General features: G+C 34.9%; 1 protein-coding gene across 1 annotated transcript; it reads right to left on the bottom strand.

Annotated features, from left to right (window-relative positions):
• Positions 1–861: 861 nt before the first annotated feature.
• LOC308641810 (olfactory receptor 4A47-like) lies at positions 862–1,827 on the bottom strand (the record flags this gene model as incomplete). Its single annotated transcript, XM_081280404.1, has 1 exon — positions 862–1,827. The coding sequence occupies one exon, from the start codon at positions 1,825–1,827 to the stop codon at positions 862–864; it is 966 nt and encodes a 321-aa protein (XP_081136530.1).
• Between the last annotated feature and the right edge of the window lie 17,114 nt (positions 1,828–18,941).

Raw genomic sequence — 18,941 nt, 5'->3', positions numbered from 1 at the left:
ATCTATAACAAAAGGACTTAAAAACAGCATACTACAGGGACACAGATACATCAATGTTTATAGCAGCACAATTCACAATAGTTAAACTGTGGAAGCAATGCACATGCCTTTCAGTAGATTAATGGATAAAGAAAATGTGGTATATATGCATAATGGAATATTACTCAGCAATAAAAGGGAATGAAACCATGGAATTTGCAGGTAAATGAATATAGTCGGAGAAGATAATGCTAGGTGAAGTTGGCCAAACCCAAAAAACCAAATGATGAATGTTTTCTCTGACATAAGAGGCTCATTCATACTGGGAGCATGGGAGGAATAGACAAACTCTAGATAGGGAAAAGAGGTGGGAGAAAAAGGGAAGGGGAATGGGGGTAAAAAAGACTATGGAATGGGATGGATATCATTATGCTAAGTACATGTATGAAGACACAAATGGTGTCAATATACTGTGTATACAACCAGAGATATGGAAATTGTGCTCTATATGCGTAATATGAATTGTAATGCTTTTTTCTGTCATATATAACAAATTAGAATAATAAATTTAAAATTTTAATTATATATAAAAATATGTGAAGTGACAACATTATTAAAAATTAATATAAAAATTAAATAAACATCCTTGTAAAAATTTCATTCATAATTGGATATCATATTTTTATTGACTTCCTAGTATATGTGCACCAAAATTCCTAGGTCCACTGATAAACAACACACTGTAGAATGAGCAATACACTGAGGAAATATGTTAATGTCAAAACCTATATTCTATTCTTCAATTATACTTAACAAAATTACCAGAGCAAATTGGCATCAGTTTTAATTCTGAAGTAAACAATGCTTCTGAAGGAGACAGCTTCATAGTGAAATGTTTCTCTTTGTAGTGGGAGACTCAGTGATTTCCTGCCTGATGTGACTTCTTTTCCAGAGTTTCTTCATAGCATTTGTCATCTCAGAGTTTCTCAGAGTGTAGATGAAGGGGTTCAACATGGGGGTTATAATAGTATAAAACACACTCAATGACTTGTCAATGGGGAAAGTCTTAGCTGGTCGTGCATACATGAAAATACAGGGGACAAAGAAGAGGACAACCACAGTGATGTGGGAGCCACAGGTGGAGAGAGCCTTCCACCTCCCCTCCTGACTCAGGTTCTTCAGAGAGTGGAAGATGACACCATAAGACACGAGTAAGAGCAGAAACACAATAGAGCACATCAACCCACCATTGGCCATCACTAAGAGGCCAGTGACATAGGTGTCAACACAGACAAGTTTCAATAAGGGATACATGTCACATGTAAAGTGGTCAATGACATTGGGGCCACAGAAAGGTAGCCCATAAATAATGCCAAGTTGAAATGCAGAGTGCACAAAACCTCCAGCCCAGGAGACTACCAGCAGCACCACACACACCCATGGTCTCATGATAAGCAAATAATGCAAGGGCTTACAGATGGCCACATAGCGGTCAAAGGCCATCACCAACAGAAGAGTGACCTCTGTCCCTCCTAAAAGGTGTTCTGCAAAGAGCTGAGACATACACCACTTGAAGGATACCATACCTTTTCCTAAGAATAAGTTTGAAATCAAAGTGGTGGAAATGACTGATGAATAAATGATGTCCACAAATGATAAATTAGCAAGAAAGAAGTACATTGGAGAGTGCAGGATCTTACTGAAGGTTACAGTTAGGACAATGAGCAGGTTCCCCAGCATGGTCAAAATGTAGAAGAACAAGAACATAACAAAAAGTACTTTCCGCTCCTTTGGATTTTGTGTGAGGCCCAAGAGGACAAAGTAAGTTACATTGTTGCTGTGTTCCATCTAGTTTTGATTGATGCTGATTTCAGAAAGTAAAGCAGTTTACCTGTAAAACAATGAAAAAATCCTTAGAAGTATTTTATGTTTTTGTTCATCTGATACACACACATACACACACACACACAATCTCCTTGCATCACACTCCCTTCAGGAGATATCTGGATTACCAAGTGAAATAAGACACGTTTTCCTGCCCTAAGTGATTTGATATGTAACTATATGGTCCAAAATTTAAAGAGTAAGTTGAGAAATGTGTTGATGAATATATTTATTGATGCCATGCTATAGATTCAAAGTGCTTCAATATCTAAACCTGTTGAGACTTGGGGGAAGGTTTCTCAGAGAAAGTTACTCTTTTTTTAATTAGTTACACATGACAGTACAATGATCTTGACAATTCATACATTTGAATCAAATGGGGTATAATTTCTCATTTTCTGATTGTACAGGTTGCAGAATCACATTGGTCATACAGTCACCTATATACATACAGCAATAATAATGTCTATTTTATTCTGCTCTTTAGATGAGTTTCAAGATGTGAAATAACAAAAGAGAATGAACATGAAATTTACATAAAGATGCACTATGTATGAAGTCATATAGTGTAAAACTGAAGACTCACTTAAGGTAATTTTCATATGAAGAGTGGATAAAACAAATGACCAATGGAAGACTATAGACCACCAATCACTCTATCAATACTGGTGCTAAGAACTTAGAAAATGATGCCCCCCTCCACTTTCTTTGGCCCTAAGGTTCAGTGGAAATGTCACCCCCAAGCATTTTAGCATTAGGTTTCCAGGAATATTGTGCTCACAGTGATTTTTGTTATTTAAGACAGATGCCATCTCCACCACTCTCCTCTTTCCTTTCTGAGATCTCACCAGCATCATCTTTCAGTGTTCATATTTCTACCCACCATCTCTTCAAGGCCATCTGGGCTCCTTCTATCATGATTCCCAAACATCTCTCAACATCTATCCATTAATCAATCAAAACACGGCTTCATATATTAGACATTTATAGCAGCAGCAGCAGCACCCTCTTCCTGGTACCAAAAGTTGTCTTCATCTGCTAGAGCTACAGCTGCTATAAACACAAACGTGTTGTCTCAGAGCCCTGCAGCTCGACATTCAAAATAAAGGTATGGGCACTGGTGGAGCCCTCTGAAGACCATGAGGGAAAGACCAGCTCCATCCTTGCCTTGCTGACGACCACCTTGTATTCTGTGTCACTTCCCCTATATTTAAATTTTCTATTTCAATAGAATATAGTTTACATGGGATTGGGACCCAGCCTCATACATTTTACAATTAGATGACTTTCACAACCTCCAAATTTCCAAATAGAGCTTCTTTTTGCAGTACTGTAGGTAGGACCTCAACATATAAATTATATGGGGGGACACAATAAAACCATAATAGTTTCATGTGAGAACTTGAAAAACATGGAATTACCATAGTCTTGGCTTGCCAATTCACTGAAACCTTCTTCTAGATTCTTTGGTTGAATATTCCACATTATCCTAACCCATAAATACCTAAAACTCTCTGAATTGCATATCTTCAACATTATCACAGCCTTGTTTTCAACTTGGTATCTACAACTATTTAATTGTCATCTTCAAGTAGATATCATTTTCATGTTTACAAAAGTAAATATTGCATTTTTCACAATAAATCCATTTCTTTCTAGGTTTTGTCTAGAAGGGTACTTCCTTCTGTCTTTATACTTCAAGTCAAAGTCTGACAGTATTCTACCTTCCTTTATTCACATTGCTTTTTTATACATTTATTAAATACCCTTGGCTTTTTATTTATATTATCATGCAAATGTGATCATTCTCATTTAATTCTCTTACATTCCCTGTCAACTGCATGGGCCCCCTGCCACACATACCATTTGCTCTTTGACAGATGCTAATCTCAGAGAACAGAAGCAAAAATTTAAAAAAAGAAATGGGGAGTAATAGTGATTATTGTACAAACATGTGTGGTACTTTCAATCCTTTCATTTATCCAACCAACAAGTATTCATAGAACACTATATTGTGTCAAACTATTCACACAAATTGAACTTCCAGCTATCAGTGTGTCTACTAGCTCATGAAGGTTCAGATTCTACGCTGGGCTTATGTCATTAGAGGAGAGAAATCTCTAGGCTGACTGAGGAATCAGCTTTTCATCTTGGGCTTTCTACTTTTCCAAATGGAAGCAACAGTGTTGAAAATAAAACATGGACCCTGACTTATATTTTAAATTCTTTGAATCTGTATTTCATAGCTATTTTATGCAATCTGAACATCCACTTTCCACCTGCAGAAGTTTTTATCCACATTTTCTTACATACTCGAGTGATATAATTTCCTGAATAATGAAATAGTCATACAATCTCAAAGTCTGATTTCTGCTACTGACTAGAAAGTATTACCTTTGGAAGCTTGTCTGCAGTTTGAAGGAGGAAACTTTATCTCACTCCGAAATAGTGAGTAATCCCTCTTCCATTCAATATGCACACAAAAGAAAAAGTTGTGTTATTCTTGAAAAATATATTTAAAATTACACAACTATGTTTGTCCATTTTCTCTGGAATCTTCTAAATACTTCAGAAAATAATTAGTGATCGTAGTGGTATTCAAAGGAATTCTTGGTAAAAAGATAAAAATTAAAATTTTCCATATTAAAATATTACCAAAACATGCAAACAAATAATTTAAACATAGAAAGAGAACATCTAGGATTTTTAATAAAAAGAAAGTTTTTTTAGGTTCTTTTCTGGTAACTTTAAAAATACTATTCAGCTTTTAAACATTTCTCCTCTTGTCCTGGTAAGGCCAAATATTTGTGCTTGGTATATGGATAGAGTATTTTTGCACTTTTTCAAATCCTTCTTTAAGAATAATAAACTATCTTCTTTAAAAAATTATGACTGTTTGTAACAGAGGAGAGCTTTTACCAGACAGGAAGAAAGATCACTAAAGATTTTATAGCATGAACACCTGGTAATCATGGAGCCCTGCAACTGGAATGTGTCCAAGCTGATCTTTGCTTAATTACACTCCCTGGGACTCTCCACCTGTGTGTCAGATGCAGTACAGAAAACACATAAGTAGAGTCAGAAGGATATAACCAGGAAAAATGTTTCAGAAATATTATGGGACAAATAATAAACAAGAATAAAATATCAGCCCCATTGAATATCAGTTCCAATGAATATGAGTTGGTCAGAGCAATTTTAATTTTCTGTTTATCAGATCTTCCTTTTACTCCCTATTAGTTTGAGATTAAATATATTTTAAAAGTTTTACACAGCTGTAGTATCTAGTTATTTTATGCATTTATTATCTTTATTTTTTCTTTTTCTACAAAACTAAAGAGCACCAAGCAGGGTGGTGCCCACCTGTCATCCCAGCCTTGGGGACTGAAATAGGAAGATTGCGAGTTCAAAGCCAGCCTCAGTAACAGCAAGGCCCTAAGCTACTCGTTGAGATCCTGTCTCTAAATAAAGAACAAAATAGGGCTGGGGATATGGCTCAGTGTTTGAGTGTGCATGGGTTCAATTCCTGAAAACTAAAGCACATCTATTTTGTTTCAGACAGTATGATATTAGCTGGTGATACAATAGTTAATAAATAAGAGAAAAATATGAAAATGTAGTTTTAACTGCATCGGCTGTAAACTACCCAACTCTTCTAATAGCGTCATAAAATATTAATGAGAACAACTAAAAATAGAAGCTAAATTCTCTGGACAACAACAGGTGACAGAAAATTATAAGAGTGAGATACTTTTTGAAGAAGATGATTAGATAAGGCATTTTTAAAGATTATATTTAAACTAAAGTACAAGGATGAGAAGTCAGTTGCCCCTCTGGGCACACTGTCAACGTGGAAGACAGCTGGGCCATTTCAAGATGCTATACTGTCATTGAAGCTGAAGGGGAGGGAGACAGGGAGAGAATAGAACAATGGAAAGTTGAAGGCATAAACAAGAAGCAAACCCTGCAAGATATCACAGATCTTACTTAAGCTCATTTAAAGCTTTTCTCAAATGAGATTAAAGAGGACATACTGTTAGTTTAGCAAAAATTCTCAACAATTAGCAAACCAAATCCACAAAGTGGAAAAAGACTTGTTCATCACAACCAACTAAAATTATTCCAGATATAAAAACCTGGTTCAACATTCAAAAATCAATTAACGTACTCCATCACACCATAGGACCAAGAAGAAAAATCACAGGATTACATCAATATTTTCAGAAGAAGTATTTAATAAAATTCTACACCCCTTCATTATAAGGACTTTCTATGAAATAGTTATAGAAGAAATGTTCCTAAAGTTAAAAAAAAAAAAAGAGTATTTTAAAAGCACCCAAAAACTGACATCTGTAATAGTGAGAGTCTAGAGGCTTTCCTGTTAAGATCAGTTTTAGTCAGTTGTTGTGTCACTGTAACCAAACCTATTTCTTCCTGTCACATCCTGCCGTCCTACAGTTATTACTCAGTGGATTAATCCACTCATTAGATTAAGACTCTCTTGAGCTAGTCATTTCACTTCCTAACATTCTTGCATTGTCTCACACAGGAGATTGGGTGGGACACCTCATATCTTTTTTTTTTAATATTTTTAAAGTTGTCAATGAACTTTATTTATTTATATGCGGTGCAGAGAATCGAACCCAGGGCCTCACACATGCTAGGCAAGTGCTAAATCATAGGAATCAGGAACAAGGGAGGGATGTTCCCTCTAGTGAGTTAACATTGTACTCAAGTCCCAGCGAATACAGTAAGATAAGAAAAAAAAAGTGTATACTAATTAGAAGAAATAAAACTGTCCTTGTTTGCAGTTGACATCATCTATGCAGAAAGTCCAGAAAAAATATAAAACTCTGGAACTAATAAATGATTAGTGTGTAGCTGAAGTACAAAAGGATAATGTGCAGATATCAATGACTTTCCTATATGTCAGCAACACACAAGTCAAATTCAAGTTCAAACACAGTAGAAATAACTCTAGTACTCCCCAAAACAAAATATTTGTGTATAGCTCTAACCACATAATACAAAATCTCTTTGAGGGAAACTACAATGCTTTCATGAAAATGGAAGTAAATGTTTTCATTCACATCCCCTGCTCATGTACAGGAAGACCTAATATTGCCAAGGTCAGTTTTTCCCAGATTTTTTGATCTCTTCTACAATCAAAATCTTTATGACCTGATTTTATAGATGTAGACAAACTAATTAGGAAGTTTACATTCTGAGGCAAAAACACAGAAAGGGTAGCTTCATGACCAGGAGGGTGTTTTTTGAAGAACAAAATTGAACAGTGAACACTACCCAACATCAAGACTTTCCACAAACTATGTAATCAAGACCTGCAGTATTGGTGAAAGATAATAAAAGGTGATTTCAGAGAAGACAAGTATGTCACCCAGTTTAGAAGACAGGTTGGTAGTTTCTCATGTACTGACATGCTCTTACCTACAGTTAAGCAATTAGGCTCCCTGGTGTTCATCCAAATGAAACAGAAGTTTATGTTCACATAGAATCCTGTACATATGTTCTGCCAGAACTTAGAAGCAACAAAGATGGCAGTTAGTGACTGAACAATAAGGGAACAGACCATTTTACAATAAAATATTATTTGTTGCTAAAAAGAATTGAGATACTGAGCCTTGGAAAGACCTAGAGGAAACTCCAAAGTATATTACCAAATGAAGAAGCCAGTCTGAAAAGTCTTGTGGTGGTAACTGGATGACTATCCAGAAAAGTCAAAACTGTGGAAAAAGTAAAAATTTCAGTAGTTGTGAAGCATTCAGGATTTTTATTTCAGTTACTCTCTTCTGTATGATTCTGTGAGTGTGAACACATCGTTACATGTTCTTTCAAAACTATAGAAAGTACAACTCCAAAAGCCAAGAAATAACCCTAACATAAACTAGGAACATTGGATGATGTCAATGTTAATTAATGAATTGTCAAAGGACCAAACATAGGGTGAGAAGTCTATAGAATGTGCTCTGGTTTAAAAGTATCTCCTAAATGTCATGTCTTAGAAACAATGCAACACTGTTGAGAGGTGAGACACTCAACAGGTGATTAGTCCCCTGGATTAATATTGTGGTACTCCGTGGGGGTGCAGTGTAGGTTATCTTTGGGGTGGGATGCTGATAAAGGTGAGCTCAGCCCTCCCTTGCAGTCTCTTTCTTGCCATCTTCTACCCTTTTTCCCTGAATGAAGGGATGGCACAGTCCCCAACTCTCTCCAGATGCCAGTGCCATGTCCTTGGGCTTCCCAGATTCCAAAACCATGAGAAAATTATTCTCTATTCTTTATGAATTCATCAGTCTCACTTATTCTGTTAGAACAACCGTAAACGGACCAACGAGGAAACTGTGGGGAGGAAGAGATTTTATAAAAATGTCCATTCTGCTAAAATTTCAGTGAACCTAAAACTGCTTAAATAAAAAAGCTCTTATTTTAAAAAACATGGGAGATATGCAGAGTGAGGAAACTAGATGACCCAGGGTCTTACAGATGGAGATACAATTAGCAATGAAATGGTAAAAATGTTTTCAACATAGTCTAATATGGATTTTAAGCAAGATTACATCTAAGTTGGATAGAGGAGACTAGGGTTAGGCTTCTTATTTATGATTTTGTAACTTTGAGATAGTTATTTTAACCATACAGAAGCCTCATTTTCTCTCTGCAATGAGGGTTATAATATATAAATCAAGAATTTTGATAATACAGCATAACATATAAACTATTCACACAACATCTATCAGATACATAGTAGTATACAATATGCTTTTCAATTTGTTTTTATAATGAGAGTATTAAACATGTCTGAATTATGTTAAATAAACCTAGAAATGAATGAGATTTCTGGTAGAAACTAATTATTATTTTCTCATTGATACTACTCAAAGTCCTATTTTTAAAAGTTTATTGGTAAAAGAGTAGTAGAAATTAAAAATCAGAAGACAGCATTATTGTTCTCCATGTAGATCATGATTTAAATCTACTGAAGCATCTTTTCCAATAATTATATCAGGTCCTTGACAGACAGCATCTTTTACCTGACAAGAATGAAGATCACTATGGTTTTTATACCAAGAAACCACACCAACCATGGAGTCCTGCAATTGGAACGTATCCAAGGATGACTTTTTCTTAATCACATTCAGTGGGAATTCCCACAAGTATATATCTGTAAATATGCCAAAAGATAAATCATGTTATTATGGTCAAGAAAATGCAATAAAAAAGTTTCAGAAACAGGTGAAAATTTACACAATAATAATTGACAGAAATATCAGTTCATTTAATTTGTTTCACAAAGATGAATTTATCACTTATTTCCACACTGCCAGATTCAAGTTTTTTCCCATTTATCTAATACTGAATTTTATCTCACAATTTGTTTGGGATTGGGAATATTTTTTCAAGATTTATGTAGGTATAGTAACTACCTATTTAACTATTTGTTAATTACTGTTTTGAACAATATTAGAACATCTATTTCAAATTCTATGCTATTAAATGGATATATAAGAATAATGAAACAGAAAATCAGATCACAGATAGACTGCATCAGATTTATGTCTTGTAACGTAGTCACAAAACAATCATGGGAACAACTAAACACAGTAGATAGAACAAAGTGAAGCCCAAGACATGACAATAGCAAACCACCAGGGCATCGCAGATCTTTCTCAGGAATTTGAAATTATTAAGGTTCTTTTCCAATGAGAATAAGGAGGACTTGCACTTTCTAGTTCAACAAAAATTCTCAAAAAACTATTAGCAAATTCAATCTGACAATAAGAAGAATCACACACCATGACCAACTGAGAGGTAGACTAGATACATAAGACTGGCTTAGAATTCAAATATCAATTAATGCAATGCTTTAAACCAAAGAATAAATATTAAAAAACACATGGTTATGTCAATATTTGTGGTTAAAGCATTATAAAAATTCAGCACTTACCTCTTTTTTAAAAGAACTCTCAGAAAACTAGGAATATAATAAAATATCTTAAAATTAATAAAGAGTACCTACAAAATGGCCTATCACTGAAAACATCCTCAGCAGTAAGAAACAAGAAACCTCCTTGTAAGATAAGATTTTTTTCATATAAGGCAAGGATTCTTCTTCTCCCCACTGCTTTTCAACATTGTACTGACAGTGCTTATGAGTACAATCAGGCACAATAGAGAAAGAAATGCATGCTTACAAAATAAATCTATCTTTGTTTAAAATAACATAATAATCTGTAAAGAACTTCCAAAAAACAAACAAAATGCTACAAATATCTGGAATAAGTAATTACAGCAAAGCTGCAGGATACAAGGCTAACATGCAAAGGGTGTTCACTTTTCTATATACCAGCCACAAACAAGAGGATGCCAATGTTAAATACACAATACCGTTTACTCTAATATTTCCAAAAATGGAATAATTAAGCATATATCTAACAAAATATGTTACAAGATCTATACAAGAAAATTATCAAAGCTTGGGTGAACAAAGAAACAAGATAATGGAGAGTGACTAACTGTTCACAGAGGGTAAGACTCAAACAGCATTGCCAAGAGGTCAATTCTTCCCAGCTAGATCTTCATAACAAATGCAAATCCAATCAAAGTCCTATCACATTACTTAGAAGATGTTCACAAGTTAATTCTGAGGTTCACATGGTGAAGCACAAGGCTCAGAATGAGCAACCCAATACTGAGGGGAGGAATAAAAATGGACAATTAACAACACCTAATTTCAATACAGTATAAGATATGAAATCAATACAGTATAGTATTGATGAAAGAGTAGAAAAATAGGTCAAAGGATACACAGAGATGTCAGCCACTCTGGAAAACTGGCAGTTCCTTATGAATCTAAACATACCCACCATAGAATTGAGTAACTGGGCACCTTAGCATTTAGCCAAATAAGCAAAAAATGTACTCCTTAGAGAAAGAGACACTCAAATGTTCACAAAATTTTAATTCATACTTGCCAAAAGATAGAAGCTACAATGATGCTTTCAGCACATGAATGGATAAACACATTGTGGTCCATCCAGAATATAAAATATAATTCATTTTTAAAAAGAAATAAGATACTGAGCCATGAACAGACGTAGAGGAAACTTCACACCAAATAGCCAAGTAAAAGAAGCCAGTCTGAAAGACTGCATGTTGTATTGTCCCAATCATATGACATTTCAGAGAGTGTGACACTGTGGAGAAAGTAAAATCATTAATAGTTGTCAGAGGTTGGAGGGAGGGAGATGACCGGGTATATCACAAAGAATTTTTTCTTTAGTGAGTCTCTTCTATGACACTATAATAGAGAGATGCATGTCTTATACATTTCTTCAAGTCCTTATAAAGTTCAACACCAAGAGTCAAGAGGGTACCCTGATTAATAAAGGAACTTTAAATGATAATGTTGCATCATTACTGATTAATCAATTGTAATATGTACCACCAAGGTGTAGGGAGTTAACTGTGTATTCTATGGTTTAAATGAGACCCATGAACTTCATGAGCTAGAAACAATGCAATAGTGTTGAGAGGTGGTACCCTCAAGAGGGGATAAATCAATTGGATTAATGCTATTATCATGGTAGTGGGTAGTTTATCACAAGAGCAGGTTCCTGACAAATGTGAGCTCAACCCTCCCTTGCTGTCCCATTCTTCCCCTCTCTCGCCCTTCCACCTTTAACTGGGGATGACTTGGACCATCTCCAGATGCCAGTGCTGTGCTCTTGTGCTTCCCAGCTTCCGTTACAATGGGAAAATTACTCTCTATTCTTTATGAATTTATCAGCCTCAGTCATTCTGTTACAGTTACAGAAAATGGACATTCCAGAAAGTGCAAGTGGGGGAGGCTGCATTACTGGGGAAGAAGATTATAAAGACGGTCCAGGTCCTTTGTATTTAAATGTCTTTGACTCTAAAACTGCTTTAAAAATAAGATTATGTTTTTTTTTAAATGTGAGAGTTAATTAAAGCCAAGGAGCACCCAAATACTAGAGGATAAGCTAGAAGATCCAGAGACCTAAATTTCGTCAACCAGACGAAAACGTGAGTTAAGATGGAATGATAATACCATTTTGAGCATAATATTATGGATTTTAAACAGTACTGCAAAGAGGTTGAGAGACATGATTAGGTTAACTATCCTTCTTATGATTTTATTCCTTTTAAAGTTTTTTTTCAAACTGTAAGCAGCATTTTTTGTAAAATGAAAGAAATATTGCAATTAAACTTTGATAATACAGTAAAGTAGTGTAGAGGGCTCATACACTGTCTAATACACAGAAGTATATAATAGACTTTTATTTTCTTAAATGAGAATACTAAACATACCTTTTTAAATGGAAATGAATGAGATAGTGAATAGAAGCCAATCGTTCCTTTTTAGATGTCAGAACCAATAATCCCAACTTTAAAAACTTTTTTTGTGAGATGCAGGCCCAGGACAGTCTTGCTGGCCCTTACAGAAACCAGGTAGGTTCAGGTCAGCCCCGCGGATCCATGTGGAGATCAAGTAAAGCCAGGAGTGTCTTGCCAACTCCCACAGACAGGCAGCCCCAGGACAGCCCTGCCAACCATGCTGAGCCCAGATAGGCCCTGGACAGTATTGGTGACCCATGTGGAGCCCAGGCAGGCCCAGACACAAGACTGCCCACCATGCTGAGGGCCACACCTGCACATTACAGCACTGCCTCTCCAAACAGGTTTCCCTAAATTATCCTTTGGCTTGCCTGCTCAGCCCCATCTCTAAAAGTGATTGCTGCTATCTTGGGATACCACCAATGACATCTCAGGTTTGATGCTACACCACACAAATTATGGACATGGCCACTTCCATCTAGGGGCAACAGCCAGGACCCAGAAGATCATCACCAAGGTCCCTGCACATTTGGTTACACCAGAGCTATGCCTATTAGGTGTGCTAATAACCACCATCCTGTTGCAGAGGCAGGAGAGCCTTGAACTGGGTCACCTCTTTCTCTCTTTTCTCCTCTTTTTTTTTTCTTTTTTCTTTTTAAATTTAATGAGATATAAATTAAACATGTTGAATGAATTTAATATGCTGTAAATTAAACATTTTTTCTTTTTTAGAAATTGAACAACATTTTGATTATAACAATATTGCTCCATTGCAGGCACTTTATAAAATACAGAGAAAAACAAGACAACAAGTTATCTACAGGCTATTAACATTTGGTTATATTTTCTTTCATTTTTCTCTTGTGGTTTTGTTTTGTGGTGGCCATATTGTATGTATAATTTTTACCTCAATTTTTTTCACTTAATATTAAAACTAGAGAACTCTTCTTCATACACAACTGAGTAGACATTTTAAGTAACCCCATACATGCTAAGAGCCACAGCCAAGTAATATGATGCATGGCATTTTTGGTTGTAAGGTGACGTGAGGCCAGCTAGCCATTGAGATGATATGATTATGTTAAGATTTGCATTCATATGGATATTGGACTCCTGCTGTTCACCTTGGCCTGCTACGGGACTCCTGGAGAGTTCCCATTGGTTGGGGAAGTACAGTAGGAGGGAATTCGGGGGGGGAGGAACTTCCTCTGGGGTTCCGGGAGAACGCTGAGTGGGTCGATCGGGATTTCTTCCCGGGGGCTTACGGGGCATTGGCGACAGTTTCAAAAAATAAAGTTTGTTCCTGCTTGAGTGGCTCGTGATTTTGTGCCCAGCCAGACTGCGGCATATACAATATTGCTTCAGAGAAGCATTTCATAATTTTTTGTTTCCTTTATTGTTGAAAATATAGTTTGTTCTCCTCTTAACAGCCAACTTCTTTTGATTCAGCTTTCACTCTTCCTGTGACCAAATACCTCTGCATTCTTACCTGCTACTTCATAAACATAACACCCTACAACCCTCCAAACTTTTCTCTCTTTGTTCACCATTATAATATGTAGACCCTTTTGCAAACCTACTGTTTATATTGCAGATAATAATTAAACATATTATTCCTGTTTATTGTAACAAAACTGTAATCATCCAGACAGGAACTATATGGTTTAAAGATGTATATACTTTGAATTGTGTGCTGTTAGTATTGATCTCCCCCTCAAAGGTGAGACATGGGTAACTTGCAGGGACACTATAAGATTATAGGTACAAACTGTAATACCTGATAGAAGGGAAGACACATAGAGAGAATGAGAAGTAAAAGGAAGAAAGAGTCCCAAATGAACCAACATGATACAGCAATAGAATCCATTGATAGCTCAATAAATTAAATGTCAGAAAAGGAGTTAATAATTTATATACTTAAAATGACCTGCAAATCAAACAAAGAGAGAAGAGAGCAAATACAGTCAATAATTGTCACTGCAACAAAGAGATAAGAGAGCAAATATAGACAACAATTGATCACTCCAACAAAGAGCTAACGGAGCAGAAAGATTACTCCAAGAAAGAGATGGAGATTGAACAAAAACCAAATGTAAATCCTTGAAATGAATAAAATAATAAACCAAATAAAAAGCTTATTAGAAATCATCACCAACAAACTACATCACTGGGAAGACAGAACCACAGACAATGAAGACAAAAATGCACTCTTGAAAATAAAGTTGACCACACAGTGAAGATGATAAGAAACAATGAACAAAACATCCAAGAATTATGGGATAACATCAAAAGACCAAATCTACAATTTATTGGGACAGAGGAAGGCACAGAGATACAAACGAAAGGAATGAAAAATCTCTTCAATAAAATAATATCAGAAAATTTCCCAAACATGAAGAATGAATCAGAAAATCAACTGCAAGAGACTTACAGGACACTAATAAATAAAATTACAACAGATCTACACCAAGGCACATTATAATAAAAATGCCTTGCAGAGAGAATAAGCATAGAATTTTAAAAGCTGAAAGACAAAAATTCCAGTTTACAAATGGGGGAAAACAATGTAGATCTCACCAGTCTTCTCAATCTAGACCCTCAAAGCTAGGAGATCCTGGAACAACATATATCAAGCTCTGTAAGAAAATGGATGTCGGCTAATATCTAATATCCAGCAAAATTAAACTTCAGATTTGATGACAAAATAAAAACCTTCTATGATAAACAAAAGTTAAAGGAATTTACAGTGAGGAACCCTGCTCTACAGAACATTCTTGGCAAAACATTCCATGACGAAGAAAGGAAAACAATAATGAAAATCAGCAAAGAGATGAATTACACTAAAGGAAAAACCAATCAAAGATACTAATTCAAGTAAAACACCAAAACAAACTAAAATCACAGAGAATACAAACATATTTCAATAATAATCCTAAATTAACATTCAGGGTTATTATTGAAATATGTTTGTCAATTATTTTTGTCAATTGATGTTTGCCAATCATCAATTAAAAGACATAAACTAGCAGATTGCATTTTTTTAAAAAAGACCCAAAAATACACTGCCTTCAAGAAACTCATTTTATTGGAAAATTTAAGGTGAAAGGGTGGGAAAAAACATTCCACTCACTTGGACCATATAAACAAGCAGGAGTTTCCATCCTCACATCAGATAAAATGGACTTCAAATCAAAGTTAGTCAGAAGAGATAAAAAGAACATTTCATATTGCTTAAGGGAATCATACATCAACAAGACATAAAAATTATAAATATTTATGCCCCAAACAATGGGGCATAACAAACCAAACATCAAACAAACACTTCTCAATTACAGGAATCAAATAGACCACAACACAATAATATTGGGTGAATTTAACATAAGTCTCTCAACATTAAATAGATCTTCCAAACAAAAATTAAACAAAAAAATTATAAAACTCAATAATGCAATCAATGATTAAGACTTAACAGAAATATATAGAATATTTCACCCATTAATGAGCACATATACTTTTTTCTCAGCAGCACATTGATCCTTCTCTAAAATAGAGCATATATTATGCCACAAAGCAACTCTTATCAAATAATAAAGGAAGAGACACTATTCTGGATTCTATCAGACCATAATGGAATTAAATTAGAAATCAATGATAAAATAAAAACTAGAAGCTACTCCAAAACCTGGAGAATAAATAATATGCTATCCAATGATGCATGGAGAGCAGAAGACATCAGGTAGGAGATTTAAAAAAATCTTAGAGGTAGATGAGAACTCTAATACAATATACCAAAAATCTCTAGAATTCTATAAAGACAGCACTAAGAGGAAAGTTCATTGTATTGAGATAATTCATTAAAAGAAGAAAACATCAACAAATAAATATCTCAAAGCCTTAGAAATAGATGAAATCATCAAAACCAATAGTAGTACAGATGGGAAATAATTAAAACCAGGGCTGAAATCAATAAAATTAAAACAAAATAAACAATTTTAAAAAATGACAAAACAAAAAAAAATAGTACTTTGAAAAAATAAATAAAATTCTTTAACCCTTAGCTACCCTAAGGAACAGAAGGAGAGAGAAAATTCAAATTTCTAAAATTTGTGATAAAAAAATCAGGAAAAATACCACTGAAATACATAAGATAATTAGAAACTATTTTGAAAATTTATATCCCACAAAATAGAAAGCATTGAAGACACCAAGAAATTTCTAGAGAAATATGAGCTGCCCAAACTGAAGCAGGAGAGCATAAACAATTTAAATAGATCAATTTTGAGCAATGAAATAGAAGATGCCATCAAAAGCCTACCAACCAAGAAAAGCCCAGGACCAGACAGATTCTTTGCTGAGTTCTACAAGCTCTTCAAAGAAGAATTAATACCAATACTCTTCAAATTATTCCATGAAATAGAAAATTTGGAAGGGGAAGCCTTCCAAACTCATCCTATGAGGTTAGTTTCGCCTGGTTACATAAGCCAGACAAAGACACATCAAGGAAAGAAAACTTTAGACCAATATCCCTGATGAACATAGATGCAAAAATTCTCAATAAAATTCTGTCAAATTACATACAAAAACATATTCAAAAGATAGTCTACCATGATCTAGTGAGGTTCATTCCAGGGATGCAAGGTTGGTTCAATATACAGAGATCAATAAAAGCAATTCATCACATTAAAAGACTTAAAAATCATATGATCTTCTCAATAGATGCAGATAAGCATTTGATAAAATACAACACTCTTTTATGTTCAAAACACTAGAAAAACTAGGGATAGTAGGAACATACCTCAACATTGTACAAGATATCTATGCTAAACCCAAGGCCAGCATCATTCTAAATGGAGAAAAATCGGAAGCATTCCCTTGAAGAACTGGAACAAAACAGGGATGCCCTTTCACCACTCCTATTCAACATAGTCCTTGAAACTCTAGCCAGAACAATCAGACAGATGAAAGAAATTAAAAGGATATGAATAGGAAAAGAAGAACTCAAACTATCACTATTTGCCTAAAACATGATTCTACATTTAGAGGATCCAAAAACCTCCACAACCATAAAATTTCTAGAATTAATCAATGAATAAAGCAAAATAGCAGGATATAAAATCAACACCCATAAAACAAATGCATTTCTATACATCAGTGATGAACCCTCAGAAAGAGAAATTAGAAAAACTACCCCACTCAAAATAGCCTCAAAAAAACAAATAAAATACTTGGGAATCAATCTAAAAAAAGAGATGAAGTATCTATACAGTGAAAACTACAGAACACTAAATAAATAAATTGAAGAAGACCTTAAAAGATGGAAAGATCTCCCCTGTACTTGAAAAGGCAGAATTAATATTGTCAAAACAGCCATACTACCAAAAGTGTCATACAGATTTACTGCAATTACAATTAAAATCTCAACAACATTCCTCATGGAAATAGAAAAAGTAATCATAAAATAGATTTGGAGAAACAAGAAACACAGAATAGCCAAACAGTACTTAGCAAGAAGAGTGAAGCAGTAGACATCACAGTAACAGACAGCTATCATATAAAAAATGGCATGGTATTGGCACCAAAATAGACATGTAGACCAGTGACACAGAATAAAAGACACAGAGACAAACCCAAATTAATGCAATTATCTCATACTAGACAAAGGTTCCAAAAACATACATTGTTGAAAAGATAGCTTCTTCAACAAATGGTGCTGGGAAACTGGAAAGTCATATGCAGCAAAATGAAATTAAGTCCCTATCTCTTACCATGCACAAAGCTCAACTCAAAGTGGATCAAGAACATAGAAATTAAACCAGAGATCCTGCACCTAAAAGAAGAAAAAGTTAGTCCCAAAAAGTAGGCCCATAGAGAAAAAGGTTCATTCACACATTGCTGGTGGCACTGCAAATTGGTGTAGCCAATATTAGAGCAGGATGGAGATTCCTTAGAAAACTTGGAATGGAACCTCCATTTGACCCAGATATCCCACTCCTTGTTCTATATGCAAAGGACTTAAAATCAGCATATTATAGTGACACAGCCACATCAATGTTCATAGCAGTTCAATTCACAATATGTAGACTGTGGAACTGACCTAGATGCCCTTCAACAGATAAAGAAATTTGGTACATATATACAATGGAATATTACTTAGAATTAAAAGAGAAAAAATATGGCATCTGCAGGTAAATGGATGAAATTGGAGACTATCATGCTAAGCCAAGTAAGTCAATCCCAAAAAACCAAAGGCTTAATGTTCTTTCTGATAAATGGATGCTGATCCATAATGGGGGTTGGGGAGTGGCATGGAGGAAATGGAGGAACTTTGATTGGGCAAAGGAAAGGATGGAAGGAAAGGGGGCATGGGGGACAGGAACAATGGGGGAATGAGAGGAACATCATTATACAGGTATATGTATGATTGCACATGAGTTGTGACTCTACATCATGTACAACCAGATAAATGAAAAGTTGTGCTCCATTTGTGTAAAAGGAATAGAAATGCATTCTGCCATCATGTATAACTACTTAGGACAAATAAAAAGAAAATTTAAAAATGTATTATACATAAATAAATACTGTTTTGTGGAAAAAGAAATTGAAACCAAAATTCTAGAACATATAAAATTTTTCAAAGGAAAACCCTATCTCAAATAGTGGGATACTATTACTAGTGCTTGAAGGAAATTTTAAGGTCATAA

The sequence above is a fragment of the Spermophilus citellus genome (genome assembly GCF_964194105.1).
Source record: "Spermophilus citellus genome assembly, chromosome: 2".
NCBI lineage: Eukaryota > Metazoa > Chordata > Mammalia > Rodentia > Sciuridae > Spermophilus > Spermophilus citellus.
The sequence above is the reverse complement of the archived record's forward strand: the minus strand, read 5'-3'. Positions and strand labels throughout refer to the sequence as shown.